The 15339-nt window shown below is 41.4% G+C and overlaps 2 protein-coding genes across 4 annotated transcripts; both read left to right on the top strand.

Moving 5' to 3' along the window:
• The first annotated feature begins 1137 nt into the window (after positions 1-1137).
• LOC143518941 (upstream stimulatory factor 1-like) lies at positions 1138-7863 on the top strand. 2 transcript variants are annotated; one of them, XM_077011871.1, is made up of 10 exons: positions 1138-1785; positions 2590-2639; positions 2907-3025; positions 3332-3457; positions 3726-3873; positions 4466-4520; positions 4605-4663; positions 6786-6880; positions 7052-7180; positions 7312-7863. In XM_077011871.1, the coding sequence occupies exons 1-10, from the start codon at positions 1778-1780 to the stop codon at positions 7399-7401; spliced, it is 879 nt and encodes a 292-aa protein (XP_076867986.1). In that variant the 5' UTR covers positions 1138-1777; the 3' UTR covers positions 7402-7863. The 2 variants fall into 2 exon arrangements, with proteins under 2 accessions (XP_076867986.1, XP_076867985.1); XM_077011870.1 differs by lacking the exon at positions 1138-1785 and adding an exon at positions 1826-2169.
• A 1333-nt stretch (positions 7864-9196) lies between these two features.
• Positions 9197-15270, top strand: f11r.1 (F11 receptor, tandem duplicate 1). Of its 2 annotated transcripts, none has more exons than XM_077011873.1 (11): positions 9197-9368; positions 9492-9586; positions 11870-11929; positions 12415-12531; positions 12758-12898; positions 13157-13359; positions 13648-13750; positions 13852-13959; positions 14067-14079; positions 14195-14249; positions 14394-15270. In XM_077011873.1, the coding sequence occupies exons 2-11, from the start codon at positions 9547-9549 to the stop codon at positions 14427-14429; spliced, it is 876 nt and encodes a 291-aa protein (XP_076867988.1). In that variant the 5' UTR covers positions 9197-9368; positions 9492-9546; the 3' UTR covers positions 14430-15270. The 2 variants fall into 2 exon arrangements, 1 of the variants encoding a protein (XP_076867988.1); XR_013132310.1 differs by lacking the exon at positions 9197-9368 and having other exon boundaries at positions 9375-9586; positions 14394-14540; positions 14579-15270.
• The last annotated feature ends 69 nt before the right edge of the window (positions 15271-15339 follow it).

The following is a 15339-nucleotide window of genomic DNA, read 5'->3' as shown; positions in this document are numbered from 1 at the left end:
AGCAGAGTGTGAAGGTTCAATTAGCAGGAGAATAGTTTTGCTCAAAATATTGCAATGCACACAACATTATCTGTGACATATCAGAGTTCAGAGGACAAATTGTTGGTGCATCTGTGACCAAGCTAGGAAGTCTTTGAAGTCTTTATCAAGAGCCACGGTATCCAGGGTAATGTCAGCATACCACCAAGAAGGACAAACCACATCTAACAGGATTAACTGTGGACGCAAGAGGAAGCTGTCTGAAAGGGATGTTCGGGTGCTAACTCAGATTGTTTCCAAAAACAAAACCATGGCTGCCCAAATCATGGCAGAATTAAATGTGCACCTCAACTCTCCTGTATCCTCCAAAACTGTCCGTCGGGAGCTCCACAGGGTCAGTATACACGGCCGGGCAGCTATAGCCAAACCTTTGGTCACTCGGGCCAATGCCAAACATCTGTTTCAATGGTGCAAGGAGTGCAAATCTTGGGCTGTGGACAGTGTGAAACATGTATTGTTCTGTGATGAGTCCACCTTTACCGTTTTCCCCACATCCGGGAGAGTTACGGTGTGGAGAACCCCCAAAGAAGTGTACCGCCCAGACTGTTGCCCCGAGTGAAGCATGGGGGTGGATCAGTGATGGTTTGGGCTGCCATATCATGGCATTCCCTTGGCCCAATACTTGTGCTAGATGGGCTCGTCACTGCCCAAGGACTACCGAACCATTCTGGAGGACTATGTACATCCAATGTTTCAAACATTGTATCCTGAAGGTGGTTCTGTGTATCAGGATGACAATGCACCAGTGCACACAGCAAGACTGGTGAAAGATTGGTTTGATGAACATGAAAGTGAAGTTGAACATCTGCACAGTCACCAGATCTAAATATTATTGAGCCACTTTGGGGTGATTTGGAGGAGCGAGTCAGGAAACGTTTTCCTGCACCAGCATCACGTAGTGACCTGACCACTATCCTGCAAGAAGAATGGCTTAAAATCCCTCTGACCACTGTGCAAGACTTGTATATGTCATTCCCACGATGAACCGACGTTGTATTGGCCGCAAAGGAGGCCCTACTACACCATACTAATAAATTATTGTGGTCTAATACCAGGTGTTTCAGTTTCATTGTCCAACCCCTGTACACCCTCTAGCGAAAGTTTTAAAGAAGACGCATGCGCAAAACAATCTGTCCGGAATACTGGTTTCGGGTTTATATGGTAATTTTTGTTTTTACAAAAAAAAAAACAACAATATTTTAACAACATATCATCAGTTCTTTAGATCACGCCAGGCATTTTTATTCTTTCATTGGTCTCTAGTTTGTTATCTAGCATTTCGCCAACCTAGATAGTTAGCCAGGTTAGCTAGCTGGCTTTCAAAGACTTAGCGACTCGTTTGTGTATTTTTGTTGGGCTGACTAGGCAGCGTGAAGATATTTGTTATTTTAAAAAACATTTGGCGCTGTGTACTGTTAATGCATAATAACTAGCTAATTCGGTTGCCGACTGGCGAGAAAATGTACCAAGAGAGAGCTAGTTAAGTTACACCGCACAATACAGGAGTGGCGCGGGTGCTAGCTCGGTAAGCTATGCTAGCATGTAAACAGCGATTACATCCTGATGTAGAACCGAGTTGGCACGTCGCTCGCCACGTTTGCAAGGCTCGTAATTTTGAGCTTTTGTTAAATTGTTTTGTGCACATTTGACAAAGAGTTATTACCAACACCTGGGGAACTGGCCAAAACTGAAAGAGTTAATATAGTCTTGGAATTGAGGAGCATCGCGACTTCACACCATGAAGGGGTGAGTTTCACAAAAGCGCCACATCTCGTCCTCAAACGCGGGGCCAGTCTGGAATAATTAAGTACATCTCGATAGCTAGTTCGCTGGTTTCCATCTAACTGAGCGTGTAGCTAGCTAATTATTAAACTAAGCTAGCTTAGTGTGTTGCGCTACGGGTGATTTCGTTTCATTCACTCTTTTTACACAGTATAAAAGTAGTATCCAAGTAGTGTCGCCATTATAATCCTTAGTTGTAGGGGCAGGAAATTCACACGTTAATGGATAACGCGAATAAATGCACTTTACGTTGATCTAGCTAACTGACTACATATGCACCAGCCAAGAAAGTGAAAAGTAACCGGATCGTTTATCTACTGCTATGAGCCTTCACATGAAGTATTCTAGGTCTGTTTCTTGTATTGTGCAAATGTTACATCTTGTACGAAATTATAGTACATTGTAACGTTTACAATAAAACGTGTACATATTAATCAAACGGAGAGACTGCACAAAGAAATCTAGTGCTCATACTGATGTTCTTGCATACAGATAAACGTTTTTGAAGTGCTTTTTTGTTTTTTTAATAATCGTGTTGTGATACTGTTGATTGTTCATGTACCCTAGTTAGGATGTGCATTATGCGGTTGATGATGATTTCTGTTAGCTAGTAAGACTTATGTTTTTCACATTTGCTGTTGAACTGTTTACGGTTTGCCTTTTTCATTGCACATTAATAAAGTGTGTGTGAGAGAGATTTTTCAATTAAAGACATTTCCTGTATTTTTCTTCATGAGAAATAACTCTCTTGGGACATTTGCCTCACAGCCAACAGAAAAGCCCAGATCCAGAAGTGGAAGTTCCTATCATTGAGGAAGGTATGCTAGTTGAAAGTGTTATTCTCCTCTAAGATAGATACAAGATTTATCTTGAATGCAAGCATGAAAATTGAGTAAAAATCCTGCTGACACTTTGCTGCCTGTATTTTACCAAGCAATTAGCTTTCCATGTGTACAGTTTTCTAGACATCAGCCTCTGTAGAAAAGCCCACACAGCCTATGGTAGGCTACACAAACTGGATTCAGATGGCTTGTTGGACTTGACTGACTTGTTTGGCAGATTTTGTGCTCATGTTTCTGTGAAAGGCTCTGTTGTTGGCACCACTGATGACCCGTCTGCCCTTGCAACCATCCAGTCAGCTGCCTCCTTTTCCACCGATCAGCCAATCAAGTACCTTTTCAAAACGGAGGGAACGACAGGGCAGGTATGGTCGTAGATTTGCAAATGGTCACGATTTCCTGTGTCCATATTAAAATACATGATACTTGAACATTATTTTCATTTAATCATAGTAACATGTGAGTGGTTTGATTCAGCATAATAACCAACTCTAAACTCAATTTCGTCAAGAGCTAATTGATCGAAAGGAGAGCTGATTTTGAGACTTAACTGATTGATGTGGTAGTTTTAGTTTTCCTAGGTCATAACGCAGAGGCTCGGAGGCCAGACCCTTAGCTCTGAGTGACATGGCGCACATGTGAGGTTAACCCTGCAACCCCTTGTGCTACAGGTGACATACAGGGTGATCCACTTGGCAGATGGGCAGGTGGAGGCACAGGCAGATGGAGCTGCAGCGGTTAGCGTGGTTGCTGGTTTCCCAGCGGCCACCCAGGCTGGGACACCAGCTGTTACACAGGTATTATGATGTGTATCCCCTTCTCAGTGTGAACCTAAATAAACCACTACATTTTTTGTTGTTGTTTGTTTATTTCTGTAAAGGATCATTGTGCTTTAAATTCCATGTTTCTATTGAACTAGGGTGGTCACAGCTATGTGTGGTTAGAGGTTTGATCTGTCTGTGTGTGTGTGTGTGTGTGTGTGTGTGTGTGTGTGTGTGTGTGTGTGTGTGTGTGTGTGTGTGTGTGTGTGTGTGTGTGTGTGTGTGTGTGTGTTTGCGCTCGCAGACTGTGTTCTCTCAGGCTGATGCTCTGGAGGGAGAGGGCACAGAAACCCACTACTACTACCCAGCCACCATCGCTGAAACTGCCCCAGCTACCATGGTGACCAACGTCCATGCATCTGATTCACTGATCAGTCAGCCTACACCCACAGGTGACATGGAAGATTGTTTACATTCTGAAGGCCTACGCTAGTCTCTTATCTTCTTAAGAATGTCTCCAAGTGGGTTGTTCACATACATTTTCACACAGTCCCAAGGGTGCCAAATTGTGTTAATGTTTTAATTAGGCTCATTTGTCCCTTCTGTGTGATATGGATTGTAATAAATAAAATGCAATCTGTCATATCAATAATGGTCTTCTCCTGAAGTGATGGCATGGCAATATGGCAAAAAATATGGCTAAGCAGAAGATGTGGTGCATGCAAAATGTGGGCCATATTTTAAAAATGGCTGTTAAAACCTATAAGGTCCATTTTGTACAACATAAAAAAAATGTAATTAAGAACAGCACGAAGATGAAAATCGGGTAATAAAAAATAAATAACGCAATGCTCTTACCTCCTGTTTGCTACTTGCTGCAATGCAGTTTTAATTTTGCAGTGTAATGCTACTGCTTGGTATATTGGTCCATGTGTTTTTTTTTTTTTTTTTTTTTTTCTGAAACATTGATCAGTGTAGTAATGCTGTGCTCTGTGATATGTACTCTTTCGTACCCACTAAAAGCACTTATTTTTGTCTTTCCAGGTCAACTGTATGTGATGATGTCACCCCAAGATGTATTGGGCACAACCCATCAGAGGTGCACATCTGCACATCACATACATGCAACATACTGCACAGCTGCATAAAACAAAACATGTTTCTTCCATTTTTACCTCGGCAGTAAGACGGAGGTCCCTCGCACCTCGAGAGATGACAAGCGGCGAGCACAGCACAACGAAGGTACGAGGTCGTCTGCCGCTGCGACAGAGCGGCTCCCGCGCACCCTGTCAGGGTGGTGGACGGGTCCCTCTGCATTTCTTCAGATATGTTGAGAGAGTGGGAGGGAGGGAGGGAGGGAGGGAGGAAGGGAGAAACATGGTGGATGCAGAAAGCTTGACATCTGTTTGGTGCTTCTAAGCACCGATTCGTTTGCCTCCGAGCTGCTTCTTCATGGCTTCACTGAAACATTCATGGAAAGAACGAGACCTCTGTCCAGGGCCCTCTCTTCAGTGTATGGTCTTGTTTGTGGTTTATGTGTACAGTAGATGGCGCCAGTCCTTAGTACCTTGATTTTGAGGCTGATCGTTCATTATGTCAGCTTTAAAAGCATCTCGTGGTGTACTTTGGGAATAGCATCTATTTTTTTGGACCTTGATATATGCAGAGTTGGCATATATGTAATGAGGACATTAACGAAGATGATGAGCAAGGCCTGAAACATTCACCCAGTCCACAAATAATCCCAATTAAATGTCATTAAAGATGCACAGTCACCTACTGGCATGCTCAGACATGTCATCTGAATGTGTCACACCTCTGTTCAAACATTAGGAGCTGTTTTCAGTTTCAAAGGTGCAAAGCAGTGTAAAGTATATCAAACGTTTCCATCAGGGAAAAAAAGGTTTTAGGGAATAATTTCTTAACTGGGTCAAGGCTCTGTACACATTGCCCAGAGCCACAGTCAATAGTATTGGATTAATACACCAACATTACTAGGCAGGTGCAGGTTTTTCATTTTTGCTGCACCATTAGCCACAAATATTCATCTTTACAGAGTTTAAGGGCACAAAACAAGACCATTCTCTATAGAATTGGGTTCATGTTTCTCTTGATCTCATTTTCAGATCAACTGCAATATAAAAGGCAAAAACTGAACTCATATTTTCAGTCATACTTTTTCTCCAACCAGTCCCTACTGAAACTTCTTGGCCCAATAGGTTGCACGTCTTTTGGATAAAAGTGAATAAAAAATAAAGCAGAGATACTTGGATTTAATTTCTGGTTTTCAGTTGCTTAACTCCACGTTTAAAAGCTCCATTTCAAATCATGAAGGCGACGCAGCTTGGTTGAAAGTTCATGGAATTAAAAATGTTCTGTTTGACAGATTTATGAGCTCACTTAAATTCCAACATTGTCGACTCTTACTCTCTGTAACACTCAAATGTCATGTAATGATCCCTATTGAGAAAAAGATAGCAGGAACCAGCTGATTTCTCTGAAAATCCACACCTGCAGGAACCTCTTTTACATGGCAAACCGTAGTCTAAATCATTATAGGTATATCCTATAAAAAAGAGTACACATTTCTTGGTGAAGGCTGCTCAAAATGTTATTTGCATAAAAACAGTTCTTATAATTATTTATATGCCTTCTGGCAATGTACACTAACAGTTCTGACATCAAATCACTGATGTACACTAGCATTTCTGACATTTACATAAAAACATTCCTTATAACTATTTACATGTCTTCTGGTAATGTACACTACAGTTCTGACATCAAATCACTGATTAACCTATTGCACTTTCCTGTTTACTAGCATATGTGCCTGAAATGAATGTAGCTTGAAAAACCAGTAAAATGCTTTTAAAGGCACTTGTAAACACTTGCAAAGAAAACTTCTGAACTGGAACTGGACAGAAATTGTAAACCCTGCACATCGGGAAAACTTCATATCAGTAGAGCATCTGTTTGCCATATCGAAAGCTAAAATTCTTAATTGACCTTAGACAAAACTTAAGTCCTTAAATTCTTAATTCCTAATTATTATTATTTTATTATTATTGGATCTCATCCAGGAAACAACGGTTCTGGCTACACTCCTGGTGACTCATCGTGAATGCAGTCAGGTTAGGATTTCCAGGCAGAGGGCAAAGTTGTAGTCATGCAGCTACCCAGCTGTGTGCCTGAGAGAGGCTCTCATAGCGCTTCTAGCAGAGGGAGCACGTTGCGCTTGTGCGTGTTCAAGATATTTGAAACGAACAATGTTCACAAGGAAAAGTTTGTGCACCGTGAACTGGGTGTAAGCAGAATGTTTATTTAGGCCTTGAAGTTTCAGTTAACTTTTATTTCCATTTCTCAGTGGAGCGCAGACGCAGGGACAAAATCAACAACTGGATCGTCCAGCTGTCCAAAACCATCCCCAACTGCACTGTGGACACCACCAAGAACAGCCAGGTGGGCGGGGCCTCTGCACCCTCTCGGCACCACATGGCTCTGAAAGTCGGTCTCAGTCCAGTACATACACGGTGCACTCTCGGGGGTGTAAGCCGACTCGGACCGCCATCGGTCATCAACGCTGGAGTCACCGTTTCATTTCCCAGACTGCTGTGCTCTTGTTTCTCTTAGAGTAAAGGGGGGATCTTGTCAAAAGCCTGCGACTATATCCAGGAACTGCGCCAGAGCAACGCTCAGTTAGGAGAGGGACTGGAAGCCCTGGAGCGATTGCGAATGGACAACCAGCTGCTGAGACAACAGGTAGGCCTGCGCAGTGAGCACGTCCTCTAAAAGAACACACAGGAAGACTGACAGCAGTGCGTCTTGCTTATCTGTCTTCTTTGTCTCCTTGGCTGTGTGCGTTATACTTGTACACACATGCATGCTTGCAGGTAGAAGAGTGGAAATCTAAGAACCAGATGCTCAGAACCCAGCTAAGGCAGCATGGGATAGTGGGAGCTTCAAACTTGGACCCTCAGTGAAACACCGCAAGTTCTTGGTGGCTCATCTCCCATTGCAGGCCCACGGTGGACTGTGTTGAAACAGGCCTGACACCAGCATTCTGTAGAATGCACTGGTTCTCTTCCAGGACACTATTGGGCATGTTGAACTTGAGTGCAGCTTGTGTTTTGGCAAAAATGTATTGCATAGGAGGCCAGATTGTCAGGGTTATCTGAACTGCACTGAAAATGACTAATTTACATATGTATGTGTTTTTATATATTTTAAGTTCCTTTGAGCCATATCTATAGAGTGAAGAATCATTTATTTTTTGTGTATCACTGGACAGTAGATTAGTTTGCTATTTTTAGTTTCAACTTTGGACGTTTTCTGTATCAACATTCAAAATGCCAGCATTTGTGCTGGAAATGAGTGATGTCAAACTAGATGAATGCAGAGTGTTGATTACATTTTGTAAATAAACAAAATAATTTAAAAGCAAATTAATTAACTAAGGATTTATTATTGAGTCAGGATTTGTAAAATATTGTTAAATGGATACAGGGTCCATGGTTTTTTTTTTTTTTTTTTTTTTTTTTTAAGAATATGCATGAAAAGCAAATTCTTAGTTGTCCAAGAATTCTCATCAGTAAAACATAAAAAAATGGCAGCATAAGTTATCCATTTTAGCTTGACCAGTATGTCTTTGTTTCCGTATGTTTTCAAAAGCTACTGTCCAAATTGTAATTGAATTGCTACAGGTCTATAAAAAAAGCACATAGCCAGCAATCTCCAAACATGAAAATCAACTATCCTATACCCACTACAGAGTCTGCAGCATTAGCACAAAGCTAAGCATAGAGCATATACATTGTGAAATGGGTTTCCATGTCTAAGGTATCAACAGGAGTGGTGTAAGGCAGGAGAGACTAGGAGAGTGGAAATGTATCCTTTAGCATGCAGAATCATGCTTCCCTATCTAGAGTTGTGAAAGATGAATCTGGTTTTAGACAATATCCACATTAAGGTTTGGTGGTGGATGGTTAATGGTTTGAATCTGTTTTTCAGTGGTTAGGGTAGACCACTAGGTTCCAGTGAAAAAATGTTGATGCTTAGCACACAGACATTTTAGACAATAATGTTTACAACATTGCAGTAACAGGGAAATGTCATTTCCTGTTGCATAATGACCATGCCCTATACCAAACAAAGCAAAGTCCATAACGACATCATTTGATACATTTAATATAGAAGAACAAGTGGCTTGCACAGATCCTGACCTCCAGCCCACTGGATTCTAATGAATGTATTAGAATGTCAATTTGTGAGCCAAACTCAAATACTCTGAATGGGCACAAATTTCAACAGACCTCAAATCTTGGAGGAAATCCAAGAACCGAAGCTGTTCTGGGAAGTGGGAGGGGGGCAACTCCACAGTAATGTCTGTGGTTTTGGAATGGGATTCACAAGTGTGTTGGTCAGCTGTCCACATTTCTTTTGATCATAAAGTGTATATTTAGGTTTCTTTATTGTGCTTACCTAGAATGATGTCGTTTTATAACATAGTTATACAAATTTTTTGTCTCACCTAAATACTTTTCAATATTTAACCCATTTTGTAACAAGTGTATTAAAACTCTTACTAAACAAAAATAAACTAAATGCGTTGTGTTTACGTCTTTCTACGCCTTTTTATAAGAAAGCGTTCGTCTTTCTTTTAAACTGCTCATAGGGGTGCCAAAGCACAGGTGCAGCTCGTTACTGTCGTCAAATTATGAACACGAACTTCACTGCGTGATTTCCTCATACCTCCAAAGATAATCTGCCATTTATCATCAGTTTTAAACAAAGTCTGAGACGTAGAACTACGATATCATATAAACAAACATTTAAAAAAAGAAACGACTCCTCTTCCGCCTTTACTCTACTTTCATTACGTCATTCACAGGGAGTGTTGGACTTTTGGTGCACGGAGCAGAACTTGGGGCCAATCAAACCAGAAGCTCAGGTAACGCGGAAGGCAGTCCAATTTCGACGTTTTCCATTACATGTTTCGGTCAGTGTTCGGATACCGACTTTGAGAACGAACTAAAATTTCACTTCACTTTGTCGAATACTCACCTGTTTCCAGAAAACGACGAGTATTTGTGGTAGGATAGTTTGAAAATAGACTACGCTCAACCGTCATGTTCTTCGTCTTTGTATGCCTCTGCTTGCAAGCAACAGGTAAGACGGTTTACTCGTTTTTTATTGTTGAAATATGTCATAATTTACATTCTTTGGGAAATATTTAAAAACGAATTGTTATACTGTATTGAATATCATACATTTACGATTTATTCAACTGTTTTTTCTGTTAGTGTCCTTGTGCCTTTATTACCATTAGGAATTTGTCTAATGCAAATTTTCAGGGGAACTCTTCTAGGGGAGTTGCAGTTGTTTTAAATCAGGTCGTACATGATCAGTTCGTCGTATTCCTAAAACTCATCTAGAACTTCCTAGACCTATTCTCCCTAGTGGCGTCAGGCCTAGCACGTCTTATTTGTTTGTGTGCATTGTATAATCTTTGTATACGTTGTTTTGCTCTTGATTAAAAAAAACACTACTTCAGGCTTATTTTTAAAAACCCCGACGCTGACCTATTTGAACAGCGCACAAAATGCCTCGATTTTTAACCAACCTTTAGAGGCGTAAATAGGCCTTTAACGAAGTATCACCCTGGGAACCAGTATTTCCACCCCTCCCCTCGAAACCTACGCTCATTAGCCTGGTACGCAAACAAGGAAATGACCAACTGAATCCACGAGGGCAAAGACAACGAGCGACGACGAAGGATTACACTTTATTATTTGTGTCTACACCAAATGGTTGACACTTGTTAATTTATGTGACAATATTTCGCCCCCTCATGTCTCGATCCATATTTTACCACAGCTCTAAACACAATTAAACAGATGATTACGAACACTGTATTTTTAGTAGATTATATTTCAGTTGGAAACTGTCAGAGCAAAAATGCGAAAGGTGAATGAGGATTGAGGGTGAACGGAAACACTGTAATCGGAATCCTGATGCCAAGTTTGGACTATTTATACTGTAAATTGAGGGAACGTGATCTTATTTTGGAATGCTATTTTGGACCAGGCAGTCCGGTATGGCCTACCGGTTCAGCGGTTAAGTTGGACTGAAACTCTGCATATCTGTAGTTCTCGTAATGTAGTGACGTTCTCACTCAGGTCAGTGATGTCAAACTTCAAGATGTCACTACACTGACTAATGTAGATCCTTCACGTTACGTCATACGGTGGACGGCGAACCAGAAGCCAACGCGCACAAGCTTCATACTGGCCGATGTTATTGAACCCATCGCTTTTGGAAATGACCTTGTCACGGTGCTTGCTCAGCACCCTTACTCAGCAGGAGCAGCCTTACAGAGTGATGGTCACACCTTTATGCTCCAAATGTACAAGAACACACAGTCGTGAACGATGAAAAATGCAAACATTGGGAACACGCATGGACATTCTCTGCTTCAGAAGCACTCCATCTACCGATGAACTCGATTTTTCTAAAGTTCATACTTAGACGTGCTGTGTGTTCTACCCCAAAGCTGTGGTTGTCTAATCGTATAGTATTTCCAGTTTTGTGTTGTTACATTACTCTTCCCTCCCAGCCCTAAAGGGCTTTCCAGCCATTCCTGCTAAAATGCATTCGATTCGCCTCATTAAAGGGTGCAATACTTTGCTTGTGGAACTGAACTGGGTGCGAGGCCAACTGGAATGGGGGACTAAAGTGCACTGGTCTAGGTCATGAAGCACGTGGAGGGAAAAATACGTGAATAAAAAGTGAATGAAATCTTTATTTTCTTCAAAGAGAAGTGAAGAAGGCAAACCTCTTCAGAAACAAATCACTCCATCTGTCCATCTCTCTCTCTCTCTCTCTCTCTCTCTCTCTCTCTCTCTCCTTCCCTTTCCAGCTTTAATCCCGTTTGGCTCTCCCTGCATACATCCTTGTAGTAGCTACCATGTATGTAGAGGTTGAGAAAAGAAAATAAGGTACACTGAACACAATTGCTGGAGAAACAGGACATTTCGGACGGAAGCCAGCTGCGCAAGCAAAGTGCTTCTGTAGCTATAGGAGGTGAAGCGGTGGACTTAGCGACTGCTTCACCTCCTACAGCTTCAAAAGGAAGTTGCTTGTACAGCTGAGGCTGTGTGTGGTACACAAAGCTTCCAAAGAGCCACATTGAAACTTGTTTATTAACCAGTCCGGACAGAAACAGATACAGTCTCTCAATTTCTGATTGTAGGAGGTGGAACAAAGTTAACGGTTATTTTCTGAGTCCACGCACCTTTATGTTTGGGTCTATTTTCAAGCCTAGATTGTGAATGGTTTGTGTGTCTTGGCATTCACTGCTCCTTCCTGTTTCATGATGGGGGTGCTGTCAGGGTCAGGATGTTTCTTGACCTTTACCCTAATTACATCTCTGCCACTGTCCTATTCTCTCAGGCCTGCATGCCTTTTCCGCCACCACTTCAGCGGGAAGCGTGATGGTTGCTGAGAATGCCGGTAAGTGAACTACATTTATTCATTTACTCTGTCATCCTGTGTGTGTGTGTGTGTGTGTGTGTGTGTGTGTGTGTGTGTGTGTGTGTGTGTGTGTGTGTGTGTGTGTGTGTGTGTGTGTGTGTGTGTGTTGATAGGTTAGGAATTGGCTATGTTTTGTTCTTTTGGTTTTAATCAGTCTTTAGTGTTTATATGTCTGGCTCTCTCCTTGATATCCTCCTGATTTATGTGACTCATGTTGTGGACTTCCACAGCTCTGTCTCTGACTACAGTACATGTTCAATGGAAAACTTTATTTGAAAATGTATACTTTTGTTGATTGATTCAGAGGGAAGCTTACTTTAATATTTTACCTTTGTGATATTTGAGGCATTTGCTTTGAGGTGAATTTCAGTTGCTGAATAAAACACCTGAGCCATTAACCATTATTTAGAAGACTTGAGATGGCTGAAAACTGAAATAACCCTGGATTCTTCTCTTCTCTCCAGGAGCTGATATGACCTGTTCTTACAGTGCAGATTTTGGGTCGTCCCCTAGGGTGGAATGGAAATCACAGAACATCAAGGGTGTTACGGCCTTTGTCTACTATGATGGCCAAATCACCTGTAGGTATCATGTTACGAGTAGTCTCTTTTACTTTCAGTTTTTCACAGCTAAAATGTGGTTTTTGTATGAATGGGAATATAAAAACATGTTCCATGAAGATATTACATGACCTGATGTGCCATGAATATAAATAGGAAGAATGAGACTTTTGATTTATAAGTTAGATTAGCAGAAAGTGACATTTAAACATCGACCTTTTCACCTTGACATTGTTTTACGTTTCAGCATCGTACGTGTCACGCTTCTCCCAGTTCCCGGGAGGCCTGAGGATTCTAAAGGCGACTCGTGCAGACACGGGCACCTACACCTGCGAGGTGTCTGGTAATGGAGGATACGCAGAGATCGATGTTAAGCTCACCGTGCTTGGTAGGTCACTGTATGTGATTCGCCTTCGTGTGCTTAACTGCCAGCAGCTGAAGGTGAAAGTGTTTCTGCTGTGCATAAGCATGACTAAGCTCAATAAATGCTTGGAGGTTTGATTTAGCTTTTTTTAGAGGAGAATTTCCTCCTGCTTCTTTCATTGGGAAGATGAAAGAAAGTGCCTGCATAATTGGGTGGGAGGGTTGAGTGGGTGGGCCATAGGCTGTGCTCACTGACATGGCTGCTTATCCCCGTACCCCACAGTTCCCCCATCAGTTCCTGTCAGCCACATTCCCACGTCGGTAACAACGGGCCGGAACGTCCTGCTGACCTGCTTTGACAAGGAAGGCTCCCCTCCATGCACGTACACCTGGTTCAAAGACAACACCCCCCTGCCCACGGACCCCACCAAGTTCCCCAACTTCCAGAACATGACGTATAAGATGAATGCGCAGAATGGCAACCTGGTCAGTGCGTGTGTCCGTGCTGTTCCCAATACAAACCTTTGCAAAGGGGATCCACAAGATTGGGTGGGGTGCATTGGGTTAGGAGCTCTTACTGAGGGAGTTTAAGGGAAGGAGCTGGTAAGAAATCGGTATCAGAAGCATTTGACAAGTGCAAATACCTGCATAGTATTGCTGTTTCTGGGTCAGTTTTGCTCTGCACATGATTAACCGAAATATCAATGAAAAGACACTCGATTCCTTACTTGCTTTGATTTTTGTGTGTATGTAACCTTTGCTCTTATATAACAGGAGTTTCCCAGTGTGAGTAAAGCAGCCACTGGAAATTATTTTTGTGAGGCCAACAATGGGCAAGGGCCTGCCCAGCGTGGACAAACCGTGTTCATGGAAGTCCGTGAGTACACGTTCTAGCCTAGCTCAAATTCCCAGTGTATTCTGCTGTCATCTGATGCTTGCTGTCAGATGCTATGAATGACTTGTTGAATTGGATTGTAGGCGATCTGAACACAGGAGGCATTGTTGCCGGGATTATCGTGGCCCTGCTGGCTATAGCTTTGCTTTGCTTTGGCCTGTGGTACGCCAATAAGAAGGGATATCTGCCCAGTAAGTACTTCTTCGTGTGTGTGGGGGGGGGGATTTAGCATACTAATGTATACTATCTGCATTCAAACTCATTTTCTGCACCATTATTTTCTCACCCTATCTTCCAGAAATGCCAGAAAGGTAAGATTTTTTTTTTTTGTAATAATTTCACTTTTTGCACTGTTCTCAGAAATTTCATAGCAGCCATTGTTGTCTCATCAAGAAAAATAATAAGTATTTCTTTTTTGTATTATAGTAAGCCAAAATCAACATCAGTGTATACCCAGCCCAGAGCGGAATATAGAGATGAAGTAAGTGAAACTGATTATCAGCCTTTTATAATAGAATCCAGGTAGTTCACCAGCAACTACTGTTTCTGTATTACGTCAGCATGTAGTATGTATGGTATTCTGTGCCGGAAAGAAGCATATCTTAAAAACGTGTCTGTCTTTTAGGGGGAGTTCCGACAGAAGTCATCCTTTGTTGTGTAGCAGTTGCACAGCTGTACAGAGTGTCTCCTGTTCCACTAATGTCAACTAGCTCCAGTTCGAGGATTGACCGTGTGTGTGTGTGTGTGTGTGTGTGTGTGTGTGTGTGTGTGTGTGTGTGTGTGTGTGTGTGTGTGTGTGTGTGTGTGTGTTAGTTTTATACCACCTTTCTTTGTTATAAGCCATTTGCACTGACTTGAGCCATATATATTGGTGTGCTTTAAGACCATATCCACTGAAACACTTTGTGAAACCTTCTGAAATGACTGGAGCAACAACTAACAGTCATTAATTGCTGATTAATTAATTGCCTAGTTCCAAATAAAGATGACGGAACTGATTTTCAACTTAAGATAAAATGGATCTTCTCAAAATAATGACCCCCCCCCCTTTATTTAGATATATAAAAGGGTGCGTGCTCCTCCATGCAAAGTTTATTCAAATATATTAGCAATCAGTGAAATAATCAAATTCTGTTAAGTAAGTTTGTAACATTTGTACATCAGTTTTGTATTTCTGTATAGTCCAGGCATAAATATGGAAGATCAAAGTACTGGAATGTTCCTCTGTAATACTGTATTTATCTGAATGAACTTATTCTGCAGTTTGTTTACTTAATCAAAGGTTTTAAATTGATTTATACTTTTGTCTAGTTTTTGTCCTTTTAAACATCTCATAAAATGTAAATAGATGTCTGGTTTCTCTATTTTTAAGCATGTGTTTTTTGCTTCAGGTAAAGCTGTTGTAAAGCAATAGCCTTGGAAATTTATGACAGGACATTATTGGTCTGGTGTATTTGACATCATTAATTGATCATGTAAAATAAATCCTCTTGTAAACGTCACGAGACAATTTATTAACATCAGATAAAGATAACCGATGCGCAAAATCTGGTTTTTATTGTAAACGAATG

Source organism: Brachyhypopomus gauderio, chromosome 7 (assembly GCF_052324685.1).
Source record: "Brachyhypopomus gauderio isolate BG-103 chromosome 7, BGAUD_0.2, whole genome shotgun sequence".
NCBI classification, from domain to species: Eukaryota; Metazoa; Chordata; class Actinopteri; order Gymnotiformes; family Hypopomidae; genus Brachyhypopomus; species Brachyhypopomus gauderio.
This window is presented reverse-complemented; position numbering and strand designations above follow the sequence as displayed.

Excerpts from the sequence above, each read along its gene's own strand:
- LOC143518941 (XM_077011870.1), top strand. The coding sequence starts at position 2,144 with ATGAGCCTTCACATGAAGTATTCTAG. Across the intron at positions 3,458-3,725 it reads GGACACCAGCTGTTACACAG|ACTGTGTTCTCTCAGGCTGA; the intron begins GTATTATGATGT and ends TTGCGCTCGCAG. Across the intron at positions 4,664-6,785 it reads GCGAGCACAGCACAACGAAG|TGGAGCGCAGACGCAGGGAC; the intron begins GTACGAGGTCGT and ends TCCATTTCTCAG.
- f11r.1 (XM_077011873.1), top strand. The coding sequence starts at position 9,547 with ATGTTCTTCGTCTTTGTATGCCTCTGCTTGCAAGCAACAG. Across the intron at positions 9,587-11,869 it reads CCTCTGCTTGCAAGCAACAG|GCCTGCATGCCTTTTCCGCC; the intron begins GTAAGACGGTTT and ends CTATTCTCTCAG. Across the intron at positions 14,250-14,393 it reads GAGCGGAATATAGAGATGAA|GGGGAGTTCCGACAGAAGTC; the intron begins GTAAGTGAAACT and ends TCTGTCTTTTAG.